At 48.3% G+C, this 26,669-nt stretch overlaps 1 protein-coding gene across 1 annotated transcript in view; it reads left to right on the top strand.

Moving 5' to 3' along the window:
• Nucleotides 1–3,987: 3,987 nt before the first annotated feature.
• Nucleotides 3,988–26,669, top strand: part of IKBKB (inhibitor of nuclear factor kappa B kinase subunit beta) — a 90,124-nt gene continuing 67,442 nt past the window's right edge. Inside the window, exons 1-6 of the mRNA XM_069766909.1 lie at nucleotides 3,988–4,399; nucleotides 21,847–21,969; nucleotides 22,044–22,138; nucleotides 24,175–24,292; nucleotides 25,146–25,215; nucleotides 25,306–25,394. Coding sequence (XP_069623010.1) covers nucleotides 4,226–4,399; nucleotides 21,847–21,969; nucleotides 22,044–22,138; nucleotides 24,175–24,292; nucleotides 25,146–25,215; nucleotides 25,306–25,394 — 669 coding nt within the window. The 5' untranslated portion in view covers nucleotides 3,988–4,225. The remainder of the gene's footprint in view (nucleotides 4,400–21,846; nucleotides 21,970–22,043; nucleotides 22,139–24,174; nucleotides 24,293–25,145; nucleotides 25,216–25,305; nucleotides 25,395–26,669) is intronic.

Here is a 26,669-nt window from a genome sequence, read left to right as displayed (position 1 = left end):
GCTTTCTATGGCCCACTATTTGTGAGAGAGATGGGACGCTCAGGACTGGCACAGATGGCACGCTCAGGACTGGCACAGAAGCCCAGAGGCCAATATTAATCTCCCTTTTTTTCTGGGAGAATTTATAAAACCAAAAAAATATTTAAATAGGCTTTCTATGGCCCACTATTTGTGAGAGAGATGGCACGCTCAGGACTGGCACAGATGGCACGCTCACAACTGGCACACAAGCCCAGAGGCCAATATTAATCTCCCTTTTTTCAGGGAAAATTTATAAAACCAAAAAAAAAATTAAATAGGCTTTCTATGGCCCACTATTTGTGAGAGAGATGGCACGCTCAGGACTGGCACAGATGGCACGCTCACAACTGGCACACAAGCCCAGAGGCCAATATTAATCTCCCTTTTTTTCAGGGAGAATTTATAAAACCAAAAAAAAAATTAAATAGGCTTTCTATGGCCCACTATTTGTGAGAGAGATGGCACGCTCAGGGCTGGCACAGATGGCACGCTCAGGACTGGCACACAAGCCCAGAGGCCAATATTAATCTCCCTTTTTTTCAGGGAGAATTTATAAAACCCAAAAAAAAATAAAATAGGCTTTCTATGGCCCACTATTTGTGAGAGAGATGGCACACTCAGGACTGGCACACAAGCCCAAAGGCCAATATTAATCTCCCACTGTATTTTTATCAGGGAGAATTTATACACCCCACAAAAAAAAATACAGAAAAATGAAAAGGCTTTCTATGGCCCACTATGTGAGAGAGATGGCACACACAGGGATGGCACTCTAGCAGAAATGCCAAATTGCCAATCTTAATCTCCCACCAAAAAAAAAAAAAAAAAAAAAACAGGGAATGTCCTACAATTACTATCTCCCTGCCTGCAGTAATCTCAGCCAGGTATGGCAGGCAGCTACTATCTCCCTGCCTGCAGTAATCTCAGCCAGGTATGGCAGGCAGCAATAAGGAGTGGACTGATGCACAAATGAAATAAAAAGTGTGGACAAACAAAAAAGATAGCTGTGCAGAAAGGAAGGAACAAGAGGATTTGTGCTTTGAAAAAAGCAGTTGGTTTGCACAGCGGCGTACACACAGCAATGCAGCTATCAGGGAGCCTTCTAGGGCAGCCCAATGAGCTACAGCGCTGAGGGGAAAAAAAAAAAAAAAAAAACTTCCACTGTCCCTGCACACCGAGGGTGGTGTTGGACAGTGCAAATCGCTGCAGCACAAGCGGTTTGGTGGTTAATGGACCCTGCCTAACGCTATCCCTGCTTCTGACGAAGCGGCAGCAACCTCTCCCTAAGCTCAGATCAGCAGCAGTAAGATGGCGGTCGGCGGGAACGCCCCTTTATAGCCCCTGTGACGCCGCAGACAGCAAGCCAATCACTGCAATGCCCTTCTCTAAGATGGTGGGGACCAGGACCTATGTCATCACGCTGCCCACACTCTGCGTTTACCTTCATTGGCTGAGAAATGGCGCTTTTCGCGTCATTGAAACGCGACTTTGGCGCGAAAGTCGCGTACCGCATGGCCGACCCCGCACAGGGGTCGGATCGGGTTTCATGAAACCCCGACTTAGCCAAAAGTCGGCGACTTTTGAAAATGTTCGACCCGTTTCGCTCAACCCTACCAGCGACGAAAGAAAGTTTCAAACGATCTGCTACGACGTACGATTCTCAGCGGGGTCCCTGATCGCAGTAGCGTGTCAGACACAGCGAGATCGTAACGATATCGCTGGAACGTAACGGATCGTGCCGTCCTAGCGATCAAAGTGCCACTGTGTGACGGTACCCTTACATTATTGCCAGTGACACAGTAAATATATACATAGTCCACTGCACACATACTGTATATACATATATATATATATATACACAAACTTCACCACAGAAATGTTGACTTGTTGCACTTTATTAAAGTGATAATGTTTGATAGTATTGTATGCAGAAAATATTAGTGAGAGATAGTGAATAAGAATGAAGCCGAAACTTCACACTTTTAGGAAAGTGATTAATCTTGTTGGAAGAAGAGATTAAAAGCGTATGCTTAGTTGTACACATCAAGTAAAGGAGAATCCTAAGTAGTATACCCATAAGGGTGGTTGCCGTTTAATAGTAAAGTTTTCTATTTCTGAAAAGTTATTTATAAATTTATTTTGTAAATGTTTTGCAACGTTAAAGAATTCCTCCCATAGAGGGAAGCCAACGTTTATACGTGTTTATAAGCATTTAAAAATTTGTATGTCTTCTTTAATAACCTGTTATTGTTATTTTCGTTTTCCCAGTCCAGGAGTACTGGATTTAACGGGGGAAGTGTGACGCCCAGGGTCCTGGTCATCACAGTGGCATTGCTTTCCTCACGGGGAGAGTCATGTCACGCTTGGAAGCGATGAAAGATCTCTTTTGCCAGGTAATCACATACGCCCAACACATTCATACTCCAGGCCAGAAGGGGGAGCTCTGAACCCGGATTAAGGGGAACTTCCCTGATATATTCTGGCTGGAGGGGAAGTGAATGAGCAGTCTGAAGCAGACAGTGGAGGAGGAAGGAGTCTGTCAGAGGACAGTGGAGAGTGCAGTCGGACAGTGAGTGTCAGAAAGACTGAAGGGGCCGGAGTCGCTACAGCTCCTGGAGAAGAGAAACAGAGAAGGAAAGGACAGTTTGTGGAAAGTGTGCAGGAGAGAAAAGGCACAGGAGAGTGACACCAGGGGAGCAGAGCAGTGATTTGGCTACCTCCCTGACTAAGCGCAGATTCAGGTAGCCAGAAGACCGAGGCAATGTCAGACTCTAAGAGGCACAGCTGAAACCGGCAGGACAGTTACCTGTCCGCCTTTACACCCAGGAGGCACAGTGACTCATAGAGCCCGGGTCGTGATAGAGACCCTGTAAAAAGGCTCGAGTCACCTGCCATATGGGTTATGTCCTATCCTATATGGAGGACAGAGAGGAACTGTGAGGACCTTATCTGAAGCCTTAGGCAGTGAGGGACTACAACACCACCGCGCTAGAGGAAGGCTTTCATCTCCACCTGGTAAAGGGGGACTCTGGATTCGCTTCCAAGCCAGCCGGACCCTGCCTGCCACCCTGGACTGTGGCTGCCTGAAGTCTTCAGTAAACCAGGTAAAGAGACTGCAAACCTGTGTCCTCCGTTCTTTACTGTGCCATTCACCATCTTCACGCCGGGAGCCCTGGGGATATACTTCACCTGTGGGAAGGTATACCATCTAGCTGCCAGAACATCACCCCAGAGGACCCCTTAAAGCAGCGTCGGTCACCCTGACCGAATACCACAGGTGGCGTCACGAACATAAACTTTATACAATTTCCCTTTTACATGGGCGCCCAGGGCCACGGACCGGGTTGCCGCTGTGACACATTCCTTTAAGAACCGGACCCGGTACCGAGGACCCCACGGCCCTGGCGGGCGACTCACATTCTTGATGGTGGCCCTGTCTGTAAAAAAAACCACGGCAACACGTCTGTTTTTGATCGGAGTAACAGATGAAAATATCCCATAGAAGTTTATGAAACTCACGGACAGCACAACACAGATGGCGCCGGGGTACAATCCGTGTCCTGTCTGTGATCAGCATCGCACGGAGGAGATGATTTGTAATTCATTGATTTTTTTTTTTTAGATGTGAAAATCACCGACGAATGAGGCCTTAAAGAGAACCCTAAGCCGTCTACATGGGCACACAGGTCATAGGAAGATGAATATAATGACACCTTCATATCTCTGATCCGGTGTTTTATTGCAGAGAAATCCATGCTTTTCTTAATATGTAAATTAGCTGTTAGGATCTATGGGCCGGATCTAGAAAAAGTATCTACAGTCTCGGGGAGGGCAGAGAAAACAGAATGACTATAGAAACCTACAGAGAAGATGATGAGGAAATGAGTGCAGGATAGAAGCTGTGCCAATATATGAGGTAATGATGAGGGCAGCACAGATCTGCAGAGACCACCTCCAGCCTGTCCCATAACACAGAAGCCTGACACGTGGAGCCCAGTCACACTGCATGTCTGAGAAAACCTGCAGCGCTCTGCGATCGTCCATTTGTACACAGATTGTTTGAGCTCACGTATCGGCAGCTGCTCGGCCGACAACGCGCTGCACATAGGACGTGACCACCGTGACGGAGGGTGCATGGCGGCTGCTAGTACCCCACATAACGAGCAGGACGTGTGGGGGAGGGAAAGCTTCTAAACTCGGCTCCATGCACAGCAATGACGTCACTGCCGCCCACTGTGTGGACACGCCCCCGGTGACGTCAGACCGGGAAGTGAACCAGGAAGTGGAATGTACACAGCACCCGGCGGAGCAGCGCGCACCCCGGGATCACCGAGCACCTCCGCCCGCCCCCGTGTGTGCCCGGCCCATGACACAGCAGGTAGGACGTGCGGCCGGGTGACACCGACACTGTGTGCGGTATATGTGCGGTACACTGTCCGTAGGCGCCATACTAGTGTGTATATATATATATATATATATATATATATATATATATATATATATACACACACACCTGATATACCACTGTCCATGTACTGCACTACTAATATACCACTGTCCATACACCGCACACCCCGTTATACTGTCCATACACCGCACACCCCGTTATACTGTCCATACACCGCACACCCCGTTATACTGTTCATACACCGCACACCCCGTTATACTGTCCATACACCGCACACCCCGTTATACTGTCCATACACCGCACACCCCGTTATACTGTCCATATACTGCCCCGCTGACACCGTTATACTGTCCATACACCGCACACCCCGTTATACTGTCCATACACCGCACACCCCGTTATACTGTCCATACACCGCACACACCGTTATACTGTCCATACACCGCACACACCGTTATACTGTCCATACACCGCACACCCCGTTATACTGTCCATACACCCCGCACACCGTTATATTGTCCATACACCGCACACCCCGTTATACTGTCCATACACCGCACACCCCGTTATACTGTCCATACACCGCTGACCCCGTTATACTGTTCATACACCGCACACCCCGTTATACTGTCCATACACCGCACACACCGTTATACTGTCCATACACCGCACACCCCGTTATACTGTCCATACACCGCACACACCGTTATACTGTCCATACACCGCACACACCGTTATACTGTCCATACACCGCACACACCGTTATACTGTCCATACACCGCACACACCGTTATACTGTCCATACACCGCACACACCGTTATACTGTCCATACACCGCACACACCGTTATACTGTCCATACACCGCACACCCCGTTATACTGTCCATACACCGCACACACCGTTATATTGTCCATACACCGCACACCCCGTTATACTGTCCATACACCGCACACCCCGTTATACTGTCCATACACCGCACACACCGTTATACTGTCCATACACCGCACACCCCGTTATACTGTCCATACACCGCACACACCGTTATACTGTCCATACACCGCACACCCCGTTATACTGTCCATACACCGCACACCCCGTTATACTGTCCATACACCGCACACACCGTTATACTGTCCATACACCGCACACACCGTTATACTGTCCATACACCGCACACCCCGTTATACTGTCCATACACCCCGCACACCGTTATACTGTCCATACACCGCACACCCCGTTATACTGTCCATACACCGCACACCCCGTTATACTGTCCATACACCGCACACCCCGTTATACTGTCCATACACCGCACACCCCGTTATACTGTCCATACACCGCACACACCGTTATATTGTCCATACACCGCACACACCGTTATACTGTCCATACACCGCACACACCGTTATACTGTCCATACACCGCACACACCGTTATACTGTCCATACACCGCACACACCGTTATACTGTCCATACACCGCACACACCGTTATACTGTCCATACACCGCACACACCGTTATACTGTCCATACACCGCACACCCCGTTATACTGTCCATACACCGCACACACCGTTATACTGTCCATACACCGCACACACCGTTATACTGTCCACACACCGCACACACCGTTATACTGTCCACACACCGCACACCCCGTTATACTGTCCATACACCGCACACACCGTTATACTGTCCATACACCGCACACACCGTTATACTGTCCGCACACACCGTTATACTGTCCATACACCGCACACACCGTTATACTGTCCATACACCGCACACACCGTTATACTGTCCATACACCGCTGACACCGTTATACTGTCCATACACCGCTGACCCCGTTATACTGTCCATACACCGCACACACCGTTATACTGTCCATATACTGCCCCGCTGACACCGTTATACTGTCCATACACCGCACACACCGTTATACTGTCCATACACCGCACACACCGTTATACTGTCCATACACCGCACACACCGTTATACTGTCCATACACCGCACACACCGTTATACTGTCCATACACCGCACACCCCGTTATACTGTCCATACACCGCACACACCGTTATACTGTCCATACACCGCACACACCGTTATACTGTCCATACACCGCACACCCCGTTATACTGTCCATACACCGCACACCCCGTTATACTGTCCATACACCGCACACACCGTTATACTGTCCATACACCGCACACACCGTTATACTGTCCATACACCGCACACACCGTTATACTGTCCATACACCGCACACACCGTTATACTGTCCATACACCGCACACACCGTTATACTGTCCATACACCGCCCCGCTGACACCGTTATACTGTCCATACACCGCACCGCTGACACCGTTATACTGTCCATACACCGCCCCGCTGACACCGTTATACTGTCCATATACCGCCCCGCTGACACCGTTATACTGTCCATACACCGCCCCGCTGACACCGTTATACTGTCCATACACCGCACACCCCGTTATACTGTCCATACACCGCTGACACCGTTATACTGTCCATACACCGCACACACCGTTATACTGTCCATATACCGCCCCGCTGACACCGTTATACTGTCCATACACCGCCCCGCTGACACCGTTATACTGTCCATACACCGCCCCGCTGACACCGTTATACTGTCCATACACCGCCCCGCTGACACCGTTATACTGTCCATACACCGCACCGCTGACACCGTTATACTGTCCGTATATATCGCACCGCTGACACCGTTATACTGTCCATACACCGCACCGCTGACACCGTTATACTGTCCATACACCACACCGTTATACTGTCCATACACCGCACCGTTGTACTGTCCATACACCGCACCGCTGATATACTGTACGGTCCATATACCGCACCGCTGACACCGTTATACTGTCCATACACCGCACACACCGTTATACTGTCCATATACCGCACCGCTGACACCGTTATACTGTCCATATACCGCACCTCTGACACAGTTATACTGTCCATACACCGCCCCGCTGACACCGTTATACTGTCCATACACCGCTCCACTGACACCGTTATACTGTCCATACACCGCCCCTCTGACACCGTTATACTGTCCATACACCGCACCGCTGACACCGTTATACTGTCCATACACCGCACACCCCGTTATACTGTCCATACACCGCTGACACCGTTATACTGTCCATACACCGCACACACCGTTATACTGTCCATATACCGCCCCGCTGACACCGTTATACTGTCCATACACCGCACCGCTGACACCGTTATACTGTCCATACACCGCACACACCGTTATACTGTCCATACACCGCACACACCGTTATACTGTCCATACACCGCACACACCGTTATACTGTCCATACACCGCACACACCGTTATACTGTCCATACACCGCACACACCGTTATACTGTCCATACACCGCTGACACCGTTATACTGTCCATACACCGCACACCCCGTTATACTGTCCATACACCGCTGACACCGTTATACTGTCCATACACCGCACACACCGTTATACTGTCCATACACCGCACACACCGTTATACTGTCCATACACCGCTGACACCGTTATACTGTCCATACACCGCACACCCCGTTATACTGTCCATACACCTCTGACACCGTTATACTGTCCATACACCGCTGACACCGTTATGTCCATACACCGCACACCCCGTTATACTGTCCATACACCGCACACCCCGTTATACTGTCCATACACCGCACACACCGTTATACTGTCCATACACCGCACACACCGTTATACTGTCCATACACCGCACCGCTGACACCGTTATACTGTCCATACACCGCTGACACCGTTATACTGTCCATACACCGCCCCGCTGACACCGTTATACTGTCCATACACCGCCCCGCTGACACCGTTATACTGTCCATACACCGCTGACACCGTTATACTGTCCATACACCGCACACACCGTTATACTGTCCATACACCGCACACACCGTTATACTGTCCGCACACACCGTTATACTGTCCATACACCGCACACACCGTTATACTGTCCATACACCGCACACACCGTTATACTGTCCATACACCGCTGACACCGTTATACTGTCCATACACCGCTGACCCCGTTATACTGTCCATACACCGCACACACCGTTATACTGTCCATATACTGCCCCGCTGACACCGTTATACTGTCCATACACCGCACACACCGTTATACTGTCCATACACCGCACACACCGTTATACTGTCCATACACCGCACACACCGTTATACTGTCCATACACCGCACACACCGTTATACTGTCCATACACCGCACACCCCGTTATACTGTCCATACACCGCACACACCGTTATACTGTCCATACACCGCACACACCGTTATACTGTCCATACACCGCACACCCCGTTATACTGTCCATACACCGCACACCCCGTTATACTGTCCATACACCGCACACACCGTTATACTGTCCATACACCGCACACACCGTTATACTGTCCATACACCGCCCCGCTGACACCGTTATACTGTCCATACACCGCACCGCTGACACCGTTATACTGTCCATACACCGCCCCGCTGACACCGTTATACTGTCCATATACCGCCCCGCTGACACCGTTATACTGTCCATACACCACCCCGCTGACACCGTTATACTGTCCATACACCGCACACCCCGTTATACTGTCCATACACCGCTGACACCGTTATACTGTCCATACACCGCACACACCGTTATACTGTCCATATACCGCCCCGCTGACACCGTTATACTGTCCATACACCGCCCCGCTGACACCGTTATACTGTCCATATACCGCCCCGCTGACACCGTTATACTGTCCATACACCGCCCCGCTGACACCGTTATACTGTCCATACACCGCACCGCTGACACCGTTATACTGTCCATACACCGCACCGCTGACACCGTTATACTGTCCATACACCGCACCGCTGACACCGTTATACTGTCCATACACCACACCGTTATACTGTCCATACACCGCACCGTTGTACTGTCCATACACCGCACCGCTGATATACTGTACGGTCCATATACCGCACCGCTGACACCGTTATACTGTCCATACACCGCACACACCGTTATACTGTCCATATACCGCACCGCTGACACCGTTATACTGTCCATATACCGCACCTCTGACACAGTTATACTGTCCATACACCGCCCCGCTGACACCGTTATACTGTCCATACACCGCTCCACTGACACCGTTATACTGTCCATACACCGCCCCTCTGACACCGTTATACTGTCCATACACCGCACCGCTGACACCGTTATACTGTCCATACACCGCACACCCCGTTATACTGTCCATACACCGCTGACACCGTTATACTGTCCATACACCGCACACACCGTTATACTGTCCATATACCGCCCCGCTGACACCGTTATACTGTCCATACACCGCACCGCTGACACCGTTATACTGTCCATACACCGCACACACCGTTATACTGTCCATACACCGCACACACCGTTATACTGTCCATACACCGCACACACCGTTATACTGTCCATACACCGCACACACCGTTATACTGTCCATACACCGCACACACCGTTATACTGTCCATACACCGCACACACCGTTATACTGTCCATACACCGCACACACCGTTATACTGTCCATACACCGCACACACCGTTATACTGTCCATACACCGCACACACCGTTATACTGTCCATACACCGCTGACACCGTTATACTGTCCATACACCGCACACACCGTTATACTGTCCATACACCGCACACACCGTTATACTGTCCATACACCGCTGACACCGTTATACTGTCCATACACCGCACACCCCGTTATACTGTCCATACACCTCTGACACCGTTATACTGTCCATACACCGCTGACACCGTTATGTCCATACACCGCACACCCCGTTATACTGTCCATACACCGCACACCCCGTTATACTGTCCATACACCGCACACACCGTTATACTGTCCATACACCGCACACACCGTTATACTGTCCATACACCGCACCGCTGATACCGTTATACTGTCCATACACCGCTGACACCGTTATACTGTCCATACACCGCCCCGCTGACACCGTTATACTGTCCATACACCGCCCCGCTGACACCGTTATACTGTCCATACACCGCTGACACCGTTATACTGTCCATACACCGCACACCCCGTTATACTGTCCATACACCGCACACCCCGTTATACTGTCCATACACCGCACACACCGTTATACTGTCCATACACCGCACACACCGTTATACTGTCCATACACCGCCCCGCCGACACCGTTATACTGTCCATACACCGCCCCGCTGACACCGTTATACTGTCCATACACCGCCCCGCTGACACCGTTATACTGTCCATACACCGCCCCGCTGACACCGTTATACTGTCCATACACCGCACCGCTGACGCCGTTATACTGTCCATACACCGCCCCGCTGACGCCGTTATACTGTCCATACACCGCCCCGCTGACACCGTTATACTGTCCATACACCGCCCCGCTGACACCGTTATACTGTCCATATACCGCCCCGCTGACACCGTTATACTGTCCATACACCGCACACCCCGTTATACTGTCCATACACCGCTGACACCGTTATACTGTCCATACACCGCACACACCGTTACACTGTCCATACACCGCACACACCGTTATACTGTCCATATACCGCCCCGCTGACACCGTTATACTGTCCATACACCGCCCCGCTGACACCGTTATACTGTCCATATACCGCCCCGCTGACACCGTTATACTGTCCATACACCGCCCCGCTGACACCGTTATACTGTCCATACACCGCACCGCTGACACCGTTATACTGTCCATACACCGCACCACTGACACCGTTATACTGTCCATACACCGCCCCGCTGACACCGTTATACTGTCCATACACCACACCGTTATACTGTCCATACACCGCACCGTTGTACTGTCCATACACCGCACACACCGTTATACTGTCCATACACCGCACCGCTGATATACTGTACGGTCCATATACCGCACCGCTGACACCGTTATACTGTCCATACACCACACACACCGTTATACTGTCCATATACCGCACCGCTGACACCGTTATACTGTCCATATACCGCACCTCTGACACAGTTATACTGTCTATACACCGCCCCGCTGACACCGTTATACTGTCCATACACCGCCCCACTGACACCGTTATACTGTCCATATACCGCCCCTCTGACACCGTTATACTGTCCATACACCGCACCGTTGACACCGTTATACTGTCCATACACCGCACACCCCGTTATACTGTCCATACACCGCACACACCGTTATACTGTCCATGTACCGCCCCGCTGACACCGTTATACTGTCCATACACCGCACCGCTGACACCGTTATACTGTCCATACACCGCCCCGCTGACACCGTTATACTGTCCATACACCGCCCCGCTGACACCGTTATACTGTCCATACACCACACCGTTATACTGTCCATACACCGCACCGTTATACTGTCCATACACCGCACCGCTGATATACTGTACGGTCCATATACCGCACCGCTGACACCGTTATACTGTCCATACACCGCACACACCGTTATACTGTCCATATACCGCACCGCTGACAGTTATACTGTCCATACACCGCCCCGCTGACACCGTTATACTGTCCATACACCGCCCCGCTGACACCGTTATACTGTCCATACACCGCCCCGCTGACACCGTTATACTGTCCATACACCGCCCCTCTGACACCGTTATACTGTCCATACACCGCACCGCTGACACCGTTATACTGTCCATACACCGCACCGCTGACACCGTTACACTGTCCATACACCGCACCGCTGACACCGTTATACTGTCCATATACCGCCCCGCTGACTCCGTTATACTGTCCATACACCGCCCCGCTGACACCGTTATACTGTCCATACACCGCACCGCTGACACCGTTATACTGTCCATACACCGCCCCGCTGACCCCGTTATACTGTCCATACACCGCCCCGCTGACACCGTTATACTGTCCATATACCGCACCGCTGACACCGTTATACTGTCCATATACCGCCCCGCTGACACCGTTATACTGTCCATATACCGCCCCGCTGACACCGTTATACTGTCCATACACCGCCCCGCTGACACCGTTATACTGTCCATACACCGCACCGCTGACACCGTTATACTGTCCATACACCGCACCGCTGACCCCGTTATACTGTCCATACACCGCACCGCTGACCCCGTTATACTGTCCATACACCGCACCGCTGACCCCGTTATACTGTCCATACACCGCACCGCTGACACCGTTATACTGTCCATATACCGCACTTCTGACACTGTTATACTGTCCATACACCGCACCGCTGACACCGTTATACTGTCCATACACCGCACCGCTGACACCGCTATACTGTCCATACACCGCACCGCTGACACCGTTACACTGTCCATACACCGCACCGCTGACACCGTTATACTGTCCATACACTGCACCGCTGACACCGTTATACTGTCCATACACCGCACCGCTGACACCGTTATACTGACCATACACCGCTGAAACCGTTATACTGTCCATACACCGCCCCGCTGACACCGTTATACTGTCCATACACCGCACCGCTGACACCGTTATACTGTCCATGCACCGCACCGCTGACACCGTTATACTGACCATACACCGCTGACACCGTTATACTGTCCATACACCGCACCGCTGACACCGTTATACTGTCCATACACCGCCCCGCTGACACCGTTATACTGTCCATACACCGCCCCGCTGACACCGTTATACTGTCCATACACCACACCGTTATACTGTCCATACACCACACCGTTATACTGTCCATACACCGCACCGCTGATATACTGTACGGTCCATATACCGCACCGCTGACACCGTTATACTGTCCATACACCGCACACACCGTTATACTGTCCATATACCGCACCGCTGACAGTTATACTGTCCATACACCGCCCCGCTGACACCGTTATACTGTCCATACACCGCCCCGCTGACACCGTTATACTGTCCATACACCGCCCCGCTGACACCGTTATACTGTCCATACACCGCCCCTCTGACACCGTTATACTGTCCATACACCGCACCGCTGACACCGTTATACTGTCCATACACCGCACCGCTGACACCGTTATACTGTCCATACACCGCACCGCTGACACCGTTATACTGTCCATATACCGCCCCGCTGACACCGTTATACTGTCCATACACCGCCCCGCTGACACCGTTATACTGTCCATACACCGCACCGCTGACACCGTTATACTGTCCATACACCGCCCCGCTGACCCCGTTATACTGTCCATACACCGCCCCGCTGACACCGTTATACTGTCCATATACCGCACCGCTGACACCGTTATACTGTCCATATACCGCCCCGCTGACACCGTTATACTGTCCATAAACCGCCCCGCTGACACCGTTATACTGTCCATACACCGCCCCGCTGACACCGTTATACTGTCCATACACCGCCCCGCTGACCCCGTTATACTGTCCATACACCGCCCCGCTGACCCCGTTATACTGTCCATACACCGCCCCGCTGACACCGTTATACTGTCCATACACCGCCCCGCTGACACCGTTATACTGTCCATACACCGCCCCGCTGACACCGTTATACTGTCCATACACCGCACCGCTGACACCGTTATACTGTCCATACACCGCACCGCTGACCCCGTTATACTGTCCATACACCGCACCGCTGACCCCGTTATACTGTCCATACACCGCACCGCTGACCCCGTTATACTGTCCATACACCGCACCGCTGACACCGTTATACTGTCCATACACCGCACTTCTGACACTGTTATACTGTCCATACACCGCACCGCTGACACCGTTATACTGTCCATACACCGCACCGCTGACACCGTTACACTGTCCATACACCGCACCGCTGACACCGTTATACTGTCCATACACCGCTGACACCGTTATACTGTCCATACACCGCACCGCTGACACCGTTATACTGTCCATACACCGCACCGCTGACACCGTTATACTGACCATACACCGCTGAAACCGTTATACTGTCCATACACCGCCCCGCTGACACCGTTATACTGTCCATACACCGCACCGCTGACACCGTTATACTGTCCATGCACCGCACCGCTGACACCGTTATACTGACCATACACCGCTGACACCGTTATACTGTCCATACACCGCACCGCTGATATACTGTACGGTCCATATACCGCACCGCTGACACCGTTATACTGACCATACACCGCTGACACCGTTATACTGTCCATACACCGCCCCGCTGACACCGTTATACTGTCCATACACCGCACCACTGACACCGTTATACTGTCCATACACCGCACCGCTGACACCGTTATACTGTCCATACACCGCACCGCTGACACCGTTATACTGACCATACACCGCACCGCTGACCCCGTTATACTGTCCATACACCGCACCGCTGACGCCGTTATACTGTCCATACACCGCACCGCTGACACCGTTATACTGTCCATACACCGCACCGCTGACACCGTTATACTGTCCATACACCGCCCCGCTGACACCGTTATACTGACCATACACCGCACCGCTGACCCCGTTATACTGTCCATACACCGCACCGCTGACACCGTTATACTGTCCATACACCGCTGACACCGTTATACTGTCCATACACCGCACCGCTGACACCGTTATACTGTCCATACACCGCACCGCTGACGCCGTTATACTGTCCATACACCGCACCGCTGACACCGTTATACTGTACATACACCGCACCGCTGATATACTGTACGGTCCATATACCGCACCGCTGACACCGTTATACTGTCCATACACCGCACCGCTGACACCGTTATACTGTCCATACACCGCACCGCTGACACCGTTATACTGTACATACACCGCACCGCTGATATACTGTACGGTCCATATATTCGGTGGTACGGGAAGTATTCAGACTCCTTTAATTTTTTCACTCTTTGTTTCATTGCAGCCATTTGGTAAATTCAAATCCCCATCTTCACTGAAAAAAAAACAGAAATGTAGAACTTTTTGCAAATGTATTAAAAAAGAAAAACTGAAATATCACATGGTCATAAGTATTCAGACCCTTTGCTCAGTATTGAGTAGAAGCACCTTTTGAGCTAGTACAGCCCTGAGTCTTCTTGGGAATGATGCAACAAGTTTTTCACACCTGGATTTGGGGATCCTCTGCCATTCTTCCTTGCAGATCCTCTCCAGTTCCATCAGGTGTGGTGGTGAACGTTGGTGGACAGCCATTTTCAGGTCTCTCCAGAGATGCTCAGCTGGGTTTAGGTCAGGGCTCTGGCTGGGCCGGTCAAGAATGGTCACAGAGTTGTTCTGAAGCCACTCCTTTATTATTTTAGCTGTGTGCTTTGGGTCATTGTCTTGTTGGAAGGTGAACCTTCGGCCAACTCTGAGGTCCAGAGCACTCTGGAAGAGGTTTTCATCCAGGATATCTCTGTATTTTGCTCCATTCAACCAGTCGTCCTGTCCCTGCAGCTGAAAAACACCCCCATAGTATGATGCTGCCACCACCATGTTTCACTGTTGGGATTGTATTGGGCAGGTGATGAGCAGTGCCTGGTTCTCTCCACACATACTGCTTAGAATTATCACCAAAAAGGTCTATCTTCATCTCACCAGACCAGAGAATCTTATTTCTCATAGTCTGGGAGTCCTTCATGTGTATTTTAGCAAACTCTATGCGGCTTTCATACAGGTCCTTCTCAAAAAATTAGCATATAGTGTTAAATTTCATTATTTACCATAATGTAATGATTACAATTAAACTTTCATATATTATAGATTCATTATCCACCAACTGAAATTTGTCAGGTCTTTTATTGTTTTAATACTGATGATTTTGGCATACAACTCCTGATAACCCAAAAAACCTGTCTCAATAAATTAGCATATTTCACCCATCCAATCAAATAAAAGTGTTTTTTAATAACAAACAAAAAAACCAACAAATAATAATGTTCAGTTATGCACTCAATACTTGGTCGGGAATCCTTTGGCAGAAATGACTGCTTCAATGCGGCGTGGCATGGAGGCAATCAGCCTGTGACACTGCTGAGATGTTATGGAGGCCCAGGATCCTTCAATAGCGGCCTTAAGCTCATCCAGAGTGTTGGGTCTTGCGTCTCTCAACTTTCTCTTCACAATATCCCACAGATTCTCTATGGGGTTCAGGTCAGGAGAGTTGGCAGGCCAATTGAGCACAGTAATACCATGGTCAGTAAACCATTTACCAGTGGTTTTGGCACTGTGAGCAGGTGCCAGGTCGTGCTGAAAAATGAAATCTTCATCTCCATAAAGCATTTCAGCCGATGGAAGCATGAAGTGCTCCAAAATCTCCTGATAGCTAGCTGCATTGACCCTGCCCTTGATGAAACACAGTGGACCAACACCAGCAGCTGACATGGCACCCCACACCATCACTGACTGTGGGTACTTGACACTGGACTTCAGGCATTTTGGCATTTCCTTCTCCCCAGTCTTCCTCCAGACTCTGGCACCTTGATTTCCGAATGACATGCAAAATTTGCTTTCATCAGAAAAAAGTACTTGGGACCACTTAGCAACAGTCCAGTGCTGCTTCTCTGTAGCCCAGGTCAGGCGCCTCTGCCGCTGTTTATGGTTCAAAAGTGGCTTTACCTGGGGAATGCGGCACCTGTAGCCCATTTCCTGCACACGCCTGTGCACGGTGGCTCTGGATGTTTCCACACCAGACTCAGTCCACTGCTTCCTCAGGTTCCCCAAGGTCTGGAATCGGTCCTTCTCCACAATCTTCCTCAGGGTCCGGTCTCCTCTTCTCGTTGTACAGCGGTTGTACAGCGTTTTCTGCCACATTGTTTCCTTCCAACAGACTTACCATTGAGGTGCCTTGATACAGCACTCTGGGAACAGCCTATTTGTTGAGAAATTTCTTTCTGGGTCTTAGGGTACCGTCACACAGTGCAATTTTGATCGCTACGACGGCACGATTCGTGACGTTCGAGCGATATAGTTACGATATCGCAGTGTCTGACACGCTCCTGCGATCAGGGATACCGCTGAGAATCGTACGTCGTAGCAGATCGTTTGAAACTTTCTTTCGTCGTCTAGTGTCCCGCTGTGGCGGCATGATCGCATGGTGTAACATATATCGTATACGATGTGCGCATAGTAACCAACGGCTTCTACATCGCACATACGTCATGAAATTATCGCTCCAGCGTCGTAGATTGCAAAGTGTGACAGCAGTCTACGACGCTGGAGCGATATTGTTACGACGCTGGAGCGTCACGGATCATAGTAACATAGTAACATAGTAACATAGTTAGTAAGGCCGAAAAAAGACATTTGTCCATCCAGTTCAGCCTATATTCCATCATAATAAATCCCCAGGTCTACGTCCTTCTACAGAACCTAATAATTGTATGATACAATATTGTTCTGCTCCAGGAAGACATCCAGGCCTCTCTTGAACCCCTCGACTGAGTTCACCATCACCACCTCCTCAGGCAAGCAATTCCAGATTCTCACTGCCCTAACAGTAAAGAATCCTCTTCTATGTTGGTGGAAAAACCTTCTCTCCTCCAGACGCAAAGAATGCCCCCTTGTGCCCGTCACCTTCCTTGGTATAAACAGATCCACAGCGAGATATTTGTATTGTCCCCTTATATACTTATACATGGTTATTAGATCGCCCCTCAGTCGTCTTTTTTCTAGACTAAATAATCCTAATTTCGCTAATCTATCTGGGTATTGTAGTTCTCCCATCCCCTTTATTAATTTTGTTGCCCTCCTTTGTACTCTCTCTAGTTCCATTATATCCTTCCTGAAAACCGGTGCCCAAAACTGGACACAGTACTCCATGTGCGGTCTAACTAGGGATTTGTACAGAGGCAGTATAATGCTCTCATCATGTGTATCCAGACCTCTTTTAATGCACCCCATGATCCTGTTTGCCTTGGCAGCTGCTGCCTGGCACTGGCTGCTCCAGGTAAGTTTATCATTAACTAGGATCCCCAAGTCCTTCTCCCTGCCAGATTTACCCAGTGGTTTCCCGTTCAGTGTGTAATGGTGATATTGATTCCCTCTTCCCATGTGTATAACCTTACATTTATCATTGTTAAACCTCATCTGCCACCTTTCAGCCCAAGTTTCCAACTTATCCAGATCCATCTGTAGCAGAATACTATCTTCTCTTGTATTAACTGCTTTACATAGTTTTGTATCATCTGCAAATATCGATATTTTACTGTGTAAACCTTCTACCAGATCATTAATGAATATGTTGAAGAGAACAGGTCCCAATACTGACCCCTGCGGTACCCCACTGGTCACAGCGACCCAGTTAGAGACTATACCATTTATAACCACCCTCTGCTTTCTATCACTAAGCCAGTTACTAACCCATTTACACACATTTTCCCCCAGACCAAGCATTCTCATTTTGTGTACCAACCTCTTGTGCGGCACGGTATCAAACGCTTTGGAAAAATCGAGATATACCACGTCCAATGACTCACCGTGGTCCAGCCTATAGCTTACCTCTTCATAAAAACTGATTAGATTGGTTTGACAGGAGCGATTTCTCATAAACCCATGCTGATATGGAGTTAAACAGTTATTCTCATTGAGATAATCCAGAATAACATCCCTCAGAAACCCTTCAAATATTTTACCAACAATAGAGGTTAGACTTACTGGCCTATAATTTCCAGGTTCACTTTTAGAGCCCTTTTTGAATATTGGCACCACATTTGCTATGCGCCAATCCTGCGGAACAGACCCTGTCTCTATAGAGTCCCTAAAAATAAGAAATAATGGTTTATCTATTACATTACTTAGTTCTCTTAGTACTCGTGGGTGTATGCCACGTACCGTCGTAGCGATGAAAATTGCACTGTGTGACGGTACCCTTACCCTCTTGCTTGAGGGTGTCAATGATGGCCTTCTTGACATCTGTCAGGTCGCTAGTCTTACCCATGATGGGGGTTTTGAGTAATGAACCAGGCAGGGAGTTTATAAAAGCCTCAGGTATCTTTTGCATGTGTTTAGAGTTAATTAGTTGATTCAGAAGATTAGGGTAATAGGTCGTTTAGAGAACCTTTTCTTGATATGCTAATTTATTGAGACAGGTTTTTTGGGTTATCAGGAGTTGTATGCCAAAATCATCAGTATTAAAACAATAAAAGACCTGACAAATTTCAGTTGGTGGATAATGAATCTATAATATATGAAAGTTTAATTGTAATCATTACATTATGGTAAATAATGAAATTTAACACTATATGCTAATTTTTTGAGAAGGACCTGTATGTCTTGCACTGAGGAGAGGCTTTCGTCTGGACACTCTGCCATAAAGTCCTGACTGGTCGAAGGCTGCAGTGATAGTTGACTTTGTGGAACTTTCTCCCATCTCCCTACTGCATCTCTGGAGCTCAGCCACGTGATCTTGAGGTTCTTCTTTACCTCTCACCAAGGATCTTCTCCCACGATTGCTCAGTTTGGCTGGACGGTCAGGTCTTGGAAGATTTCTGGTGGTCCCAAACTTCTTCCATTTAAGGATTATGGAGCCCACTGTGCTCTTAGGAACCTTGAGTACTGCAGAAATCCTGTTGTAACCTTGGCCAGATCTGTGCCTTGCCACAGTTCTGCCTCTGAGCTCCTTGGCCAGTTCCTTTGACCTCATGATTCTCATTTGGTCTGACATGCACTGTGAGCTGTGAGGTCTTATATAGACAGGTGTGCGCCTTTCCAAATCAAGTCCTATCAGTTTAATTAAACACAGCTGGACTCCAATGAAGGAGTAGAACCATCTCAAGGAGGATCACAAGGAAATGGACGGCATGTGACTTAAATATGAGAGTCTGAGCAAAGGGTCTGAATACTTATGATCATGTGATATTTCAGTTTTTCTTTTTTAATAAATTTGCAAAAATTTCTACATTTCTGTTTTTTTTTTTCAGTCAAGATGGGGTGCAGAGTGTACATTAATGAAAGCAAATGAGCTTTTATGAATTTCCGAAATGGCTCCAATGAATCAAAGATTTTGATCTCCTGTGTACAGCACCCTCTGAAGGTCATCCACAGAGTTTCAGATGCATTCAGGTCTGGGTTCTGGCTGGGTCATTCCAAAACTGCGATCTTCTTCTGGCGAAGCCATTTTTCTGTTGATTTGGAGGTCGCTTAGGATCGTAGTCATGTGAAAGGTGTAAAAACTCTTCATTTTCAGCAGAGGTCTGATGGTTTTGTTGTAAAGTTGACTGATATTTAGTTCTGTTCATAATTTCCTGCACCTTGATTATGTCCTCAGTTCCAGCTACTGAAAAACACCCCCAAAGCATAATGCTGCCTCCACCATGCCTCACTGTGGGTATGGTGTTCTTTTGGTGGTGCGCAGTGTTGATTCTGTGCCAAACACACATTTTGGAATTGTAGCCAAGAAGTTGACACTTGGTCTCATCAGACCATAACATGATTTCCCACAGGCTTTTGGCAGACTTGATGTAGATTTTGGCAAAACATAGCCAGGTTTGGATATTTTTCTCAGAAAAGGTTTGTTTTGCCACTCTACCCCACTGGTCAGACATATGAAGAATATGAGAGATTGTTGTCACATTCAGTATACAAGCAGTAAAAAATTCCTGCAGCTCCTTTAATGTTGTTGTGGGCCTCTTGTCATCCTTCCTGACATTTTCTTCTGGTATTTTCATCGATTTTTGTCCAGTTCTAGGTAATGCCACTGTTGTGCCAGATTCAATCCAATTCTTGATGAACATCTTCACAGTGTTCCATGATATATCGAATGACTTGGAAATAGTTTTGTGCCCTTCTCCTAACTTTCAACAGTGAGATCCCTTTGCTGTGTTGTCAGCTGTTTATGGCTTTAGCTGTAAAATGCAACTAAGAAAATCTGACTGGAACAGCAAAACATTATATGGGGCTAATCAGAATCACTGTAAATGATGGCGGCTGTGTACTGACTACTTTTAACTATGAGGTTACGTGTGATTGGTTAATTCTGAACACAACCGCATCCCCAATTATAAGAGGGTGCTCAAACTTATGTATACACATTATTTTAGTTTTGTTTTTATTTCCCCTTAAAATGATTTCTATATTTTTCTCAATGGATTTGTACAGATTATGGGCGACAATGAAGGCAGGAAAAAAATTTGAAATTATTCTTTTAGATGACAAAAACCTGGCATTTTAACAGGGGTGTGTAGACATTTTATATACACACTTTACTCTGTGTATATAATATACGGTCTGTGTTTAATGTGCCACACTGTCCATATATACTGTACTATAGTGACCAAATTTCTACCTAGGATGCCCCCGGGTGCCGGACCAGCTGGCCTCCCCCGACGCACACCGTCAGCTGTGGATCCTGGGAGATGAAGGAGCGTCTGGGCACTGGAGGCTTTGGATACGTCCTGCGCTGGCTCAATAGGGTGAGGGGCAGCCTCCATACCTGCATCTCCATGCTATCAGAGCAGGATGATCTCCATCCCTAATGTCTCCTTAGGACTCGGGAGAGGAGGTGGCCATTAAACAATGTCGCCAAGAGCTGAGCCCGAAGAATCGAGAGAGATGGTGCCTGGAAATTCAGATAATGAAGAAGTAAGGAACTGAGATTCTCGGGAAAGGAAACAGTATGGGACCTTATCCTATAGTCAGTAGGGGTCTGACCGCTAGAAACCCCACACAACACAATAACAGGGGTCCGGTGTGTGAATGTGTGACATGCACTTCATTCACGGTCTATGGTTGCAGTGGTCCCACCTGTGTACTACACTCCCATAGAAGTGACTAGAGCAGTGGTCACCTATAAGATCTACACTCCCATAGAAGTGACTAGAGCAGTGGTCACATAACCTCTACACTCCCATAGAAGTGACTAGAGCAGTGGTCACATAACCTCTACACTCCCATAGAAGTGAGTAGAGCAGTGGTCACATATAAGCTCTACACTCCCATAGAAGTGACTAGAGCAGTGGTCACATAACCTCTACACTCCCATAGAAGGGAGTAGAGCAGTGGTGATATATAAGCTCTATATTCCCATAGAAGTGACTAGAGCAGTGGTCACATATAAGCTCTACATTCCCATAGAAGTGACTAGAGCAGTGGTCACGTATAACCTCTACACTCCCATAGAAGTGACTAGAGCAGTGGTCACATATAACCTCTACACTCCCATAGAAGTGACTAGAGCAGTGGTCATACATAAGCTCTACACTCCCATAGAAGTGACTAGAGCAGTGGTCACATATAACCTCTACACTCCCATAGAAGTGACTAGAGCAGTGGTGAAATATAAGCTCTACACTCCCATAGAAGTGACTAGAGCAGTGGTGAAATATAAGCTCTACACTCCCATAGAAGTGACTAGAGCAGTGGTCACATATAACCTCTACACTCCCATAGAAGTGACTAGAGCAGTGGTCACCTATAAGCTCTACACTCCCATAGAAATGACTAGAGCAGTGGTCACATATAAGCTCTACACTCCCATAGAAGTGACTAGAGCAGTTGTCACATATAACCTCTACACTCCCATAGAAGTGACTAGAGCAGTGGTCACCTATAAGCTCTACACTCCCATAGAAATGACTAGAGCAGTGGTCACATATAACCTCTACACTCCCATAGAAGTGACTAGAGCAGTGGTCACCTATAAGCTCTACACTCCCATAGAAGTGACTAGAGCAGTGGTCACCTATAACCTCTACACTCCCATAGAAATGACTAGAGCAGTGGTCACCTATAAGCTCTACACTCCCATAGAAGTGACTAGAGCAGTGGTCACCTATAAGCTCTACACTCCCATAGAAGTGACTAGAGCAGTGGTCACCTATAAGCTCTACACTCCCATAGAAGTGACTAGAGCAGTGGTCACCTATAAGCTCTACACTCCCATAGAAGTGACTAGAGCAGTGGTCACCTATAAGCTCTACACTCCCATAGAAGTGACTAGAGCAGTGGTCACCTATAAGCTCTACACTCCCATAGAAGTAAGCAGGTATAAGAAAGAAATGCGGCACTCACCCTCTGTCTTCAGCTAAAAATGTCCTTTATTTAGCACTTAAGCCTTCACAAACATGATGCGGCATCGGCAGGAGTATGCGGGGGAGTGACGGGAGAGGACGACGGCCGTTTTGCGCACATGGACCCGTAGAAGCGCCTGTGCGCGAAACGGCCGTCGTCCTCTCCCGTCACTCCCCCGCTCCCTCGTATACTCCTGCCTATGCTGCATCATGTTTGTGAAGGCTTAAGTGCTAAATAAAGGCCATTTTTAGCTGAAGACAGATGGTGAGTGCCGCATTTCTTTCTTATACCTGCTTGCTTTGATTCCTGGATTCTGTATGCAGAGCACCACCTGGATCTCATCAGAGGCCAGTAGCGTCCACTCCATGTAAGATCACACGTAAAATTGCTTTGAGACTCAGCTTTTCAGTGCCGGTTACATTCTTTCTCTATCGATTGTGGTTTCCCATAGAAGTGACTGGAGCAGTGGTCACACATCACTACAATCACACACTCTTGGTGGGATTTTTAAGGCGAGTGGTGGTCTTGTGCATTCACTCTCCGTCTCATCGCTGCCTGATTTCAGTTGTTCGGACTTATTTTAGGCCGTTTTGATATTTCTTTTCCAGATTGAATCACAAGAACGTGGTGTCGGCCCGCGAGGTGCCCGAGGGTTTGCAGAAACTGGCTCCTAATGATCTTCCTTTGCTGGCTATGGAGTTCTGCTTGGGAGGTGATCTGCGGAAGGTGGGCATTGTACCGCTCCACTGTCTGTGTCAGGACCATACCAGAGTTTATTACATATTTGTCTGGGTTGAAGGTGTTAGTGATCCACTACTCATACAGGCGATATTGACGTCTGGAGTACCGTCCTGAAATATGTCTGGGAACCCGTGAGGAACCACGGAGTAATGGTTAAAGTCCTGACAGTGACTTTTTATTATTGTTTATTTGCTTCACAAATGCAAAATTAAACTACTTTCCGAATAGTCTTCATTAAATATGTTCTTCCATTCTACTGCTGTAGAGTCTGTGCAACTCTTCACCTAGTTGCCTGTCCTGCTGCCTTATAACAATGGTATGGTGAGAATAAACTGCCCCCGACTCTACCCTTATCCTTTTCAGTCTTAAATGTATCAGCAGTGAGGCTGTGTAGCACAAATCAGAGTGTGGAGAGGCAGGAAAGCATATAAGTTTTCAGGGAGGGCAGACCAGTTCATAGAGTATATATAGGCTGTAGTGTGCACAAGATAGTCTACAGGGGGGAGATGGGGAACAACATGTATATTTGTTTAGAGAGATGAAAGTACTTTCTATAGGCAATGTGCGGGGACCACGCACTCCTCAGGATTAGTGTCTGTAAACACATGAAAGCGGAAATCCTTCGGGAGGGGAAATCAGTGCAGGAATGAAGCTGTGCTGATACATGAGAGTTAGCGAAGGCAGCAGCATCCTGGACACCCAGACTTCCCGTCCAGCATGTATTACTGGGAGGGAAGTGAGACAAGGAGCAGGCTGCCAACTGCATATTTCTGGCGGTGTGAAGGTGTGAACGCACTTTTGTTGGGATCCATTACTGATCGCCTTCTTCTCCACGCAGCACTTGAATCACTATGACAATTGCTGTGGCCTGAAGGAAGGACCGATCCTGAGCCTGCTGTCCGACATCTGTGAGTGCCCCTCGTACACACTGCCCCACGTGTTTCCCTGTATGTGTCGTTTGCCTCCATCTGTGGAACATTGTCCTGTTCTCCCTGCAGCCTCTGCTCTGTGTTATCTCCATGAGAATCGAATCATCCACCGAGACCTAAAGCCAGAGAACATTGTCTTACAGCAGGAAGAACATAGGGTAAGGAAGTCCCTCATCGCACATCCTTGAATTTTTTTGGGAAATGTTAAACGCATATTTAAAGGGGTATTTAAAGGGATATTCTCATACTGAAAGGTGACGGCGTATAGCTAGCGATATGCCATGACTATATGATCAGTGGGGTCCAGCCCCGGTCTGTCCTGAGAATGAAGGAGACTTCCCCGTTTCTTCTGCACAGCGGAGTGCCGACACCTTGCTTAGCCCCTTTATTGTCATGTTTGGGGGTCCCAGACGTCAGACACCCATCAGTCACAAAGTGGTGGCGGATCCCAGAAACAAGATCTTAGTAGATCTTTAAGTTACGTTACACCGCTTCTCTATCCACTGGTTTTCCTTGTTACATTTCACTGTAATTCTGAATGAACCAGGAAGAACTGGATGAACAATACTACAGTTCCCGATTTATAGCTGATGGTGGTATTCAAAGGAGGTATAGAAATATTATTGTATGAAAACTGTTAGATTTATATTGGGGTCTCTTAAACTTTTTTTTTTTTTTTTTCATGAGCAAAACCTAAAATGTTTCATTCAAATGTTAAACTTAAGGTGGTATTCCAATCTCCAAGATCCTATCCCAATATGTAGCAGGTGTAATAATAATATTAATATTAGGAAATTCCTCCAGTTAGAAATGTAGTATAGTTCTTCTGGTTCGCTGTGTTGCTTACCTCATGTTCAAGGCATTGCAGTAGCTTAGGTATCCATGGTTAAAACCACTAACAACTAACTGTCACTATGAGTGGTCGTAACCATGGATACCTAAGCTGCCACAATGCCCTGCACATGAGGTAATCAACATAGCAAATCAGAAGAACTATACTGCATTGCTAATTGGAGGTATTTGCTAATATTATTATTGCGTCTACTACATATTGGGATAGGATCTTGGAGATGGGAATATGCCTTTAAAGGGAACCTGACATGTGGAAGTATTTTATGGCTGCGTTCCAATAAAAAATTACATTTTTTTTGTAGAGATCCGATGTGCCGATGATGAGAAATCTGGAGTAAAAGCCATACGCAAATCAGAATGGAAGTGCACTGGGGGTGTGGCAATGCACTTAGATGAGGTCTCCATACGCATGGACACGCCCCTTGTGGACTTGCAGCCTGATTTGCATACATCTTCTACAATTGATTTCTCATGACTGGCACATCGGATCTCAACACAAATCCAAGTGTTGGCCATAAATAATAAGTGTTGTTAGTGGGGGGAAGCCCTTCAGGTATGGTCGTCCTAGTGGAGATGTGGTG

This window comes from Ranitomeya imitator, chromosome 4 (assembly GCF_032444005.1).
Source record: "Ranitomeya imitator isolate aRanImi1 chromosome 4, aRanImi1.pri, whole genome shotgun sequence".
NCBI classification, from domain to species: Eukaryota; Metazoa; Chordata; class Amphibia; order Anura; family Dendrobatidae; genus Ranitomeya; species Ranitomeya imitator.
Note: the sequence above shows the minus strand (reverse complement) of the source record. Positions and strands in the feature narration are given on the sequence as shown.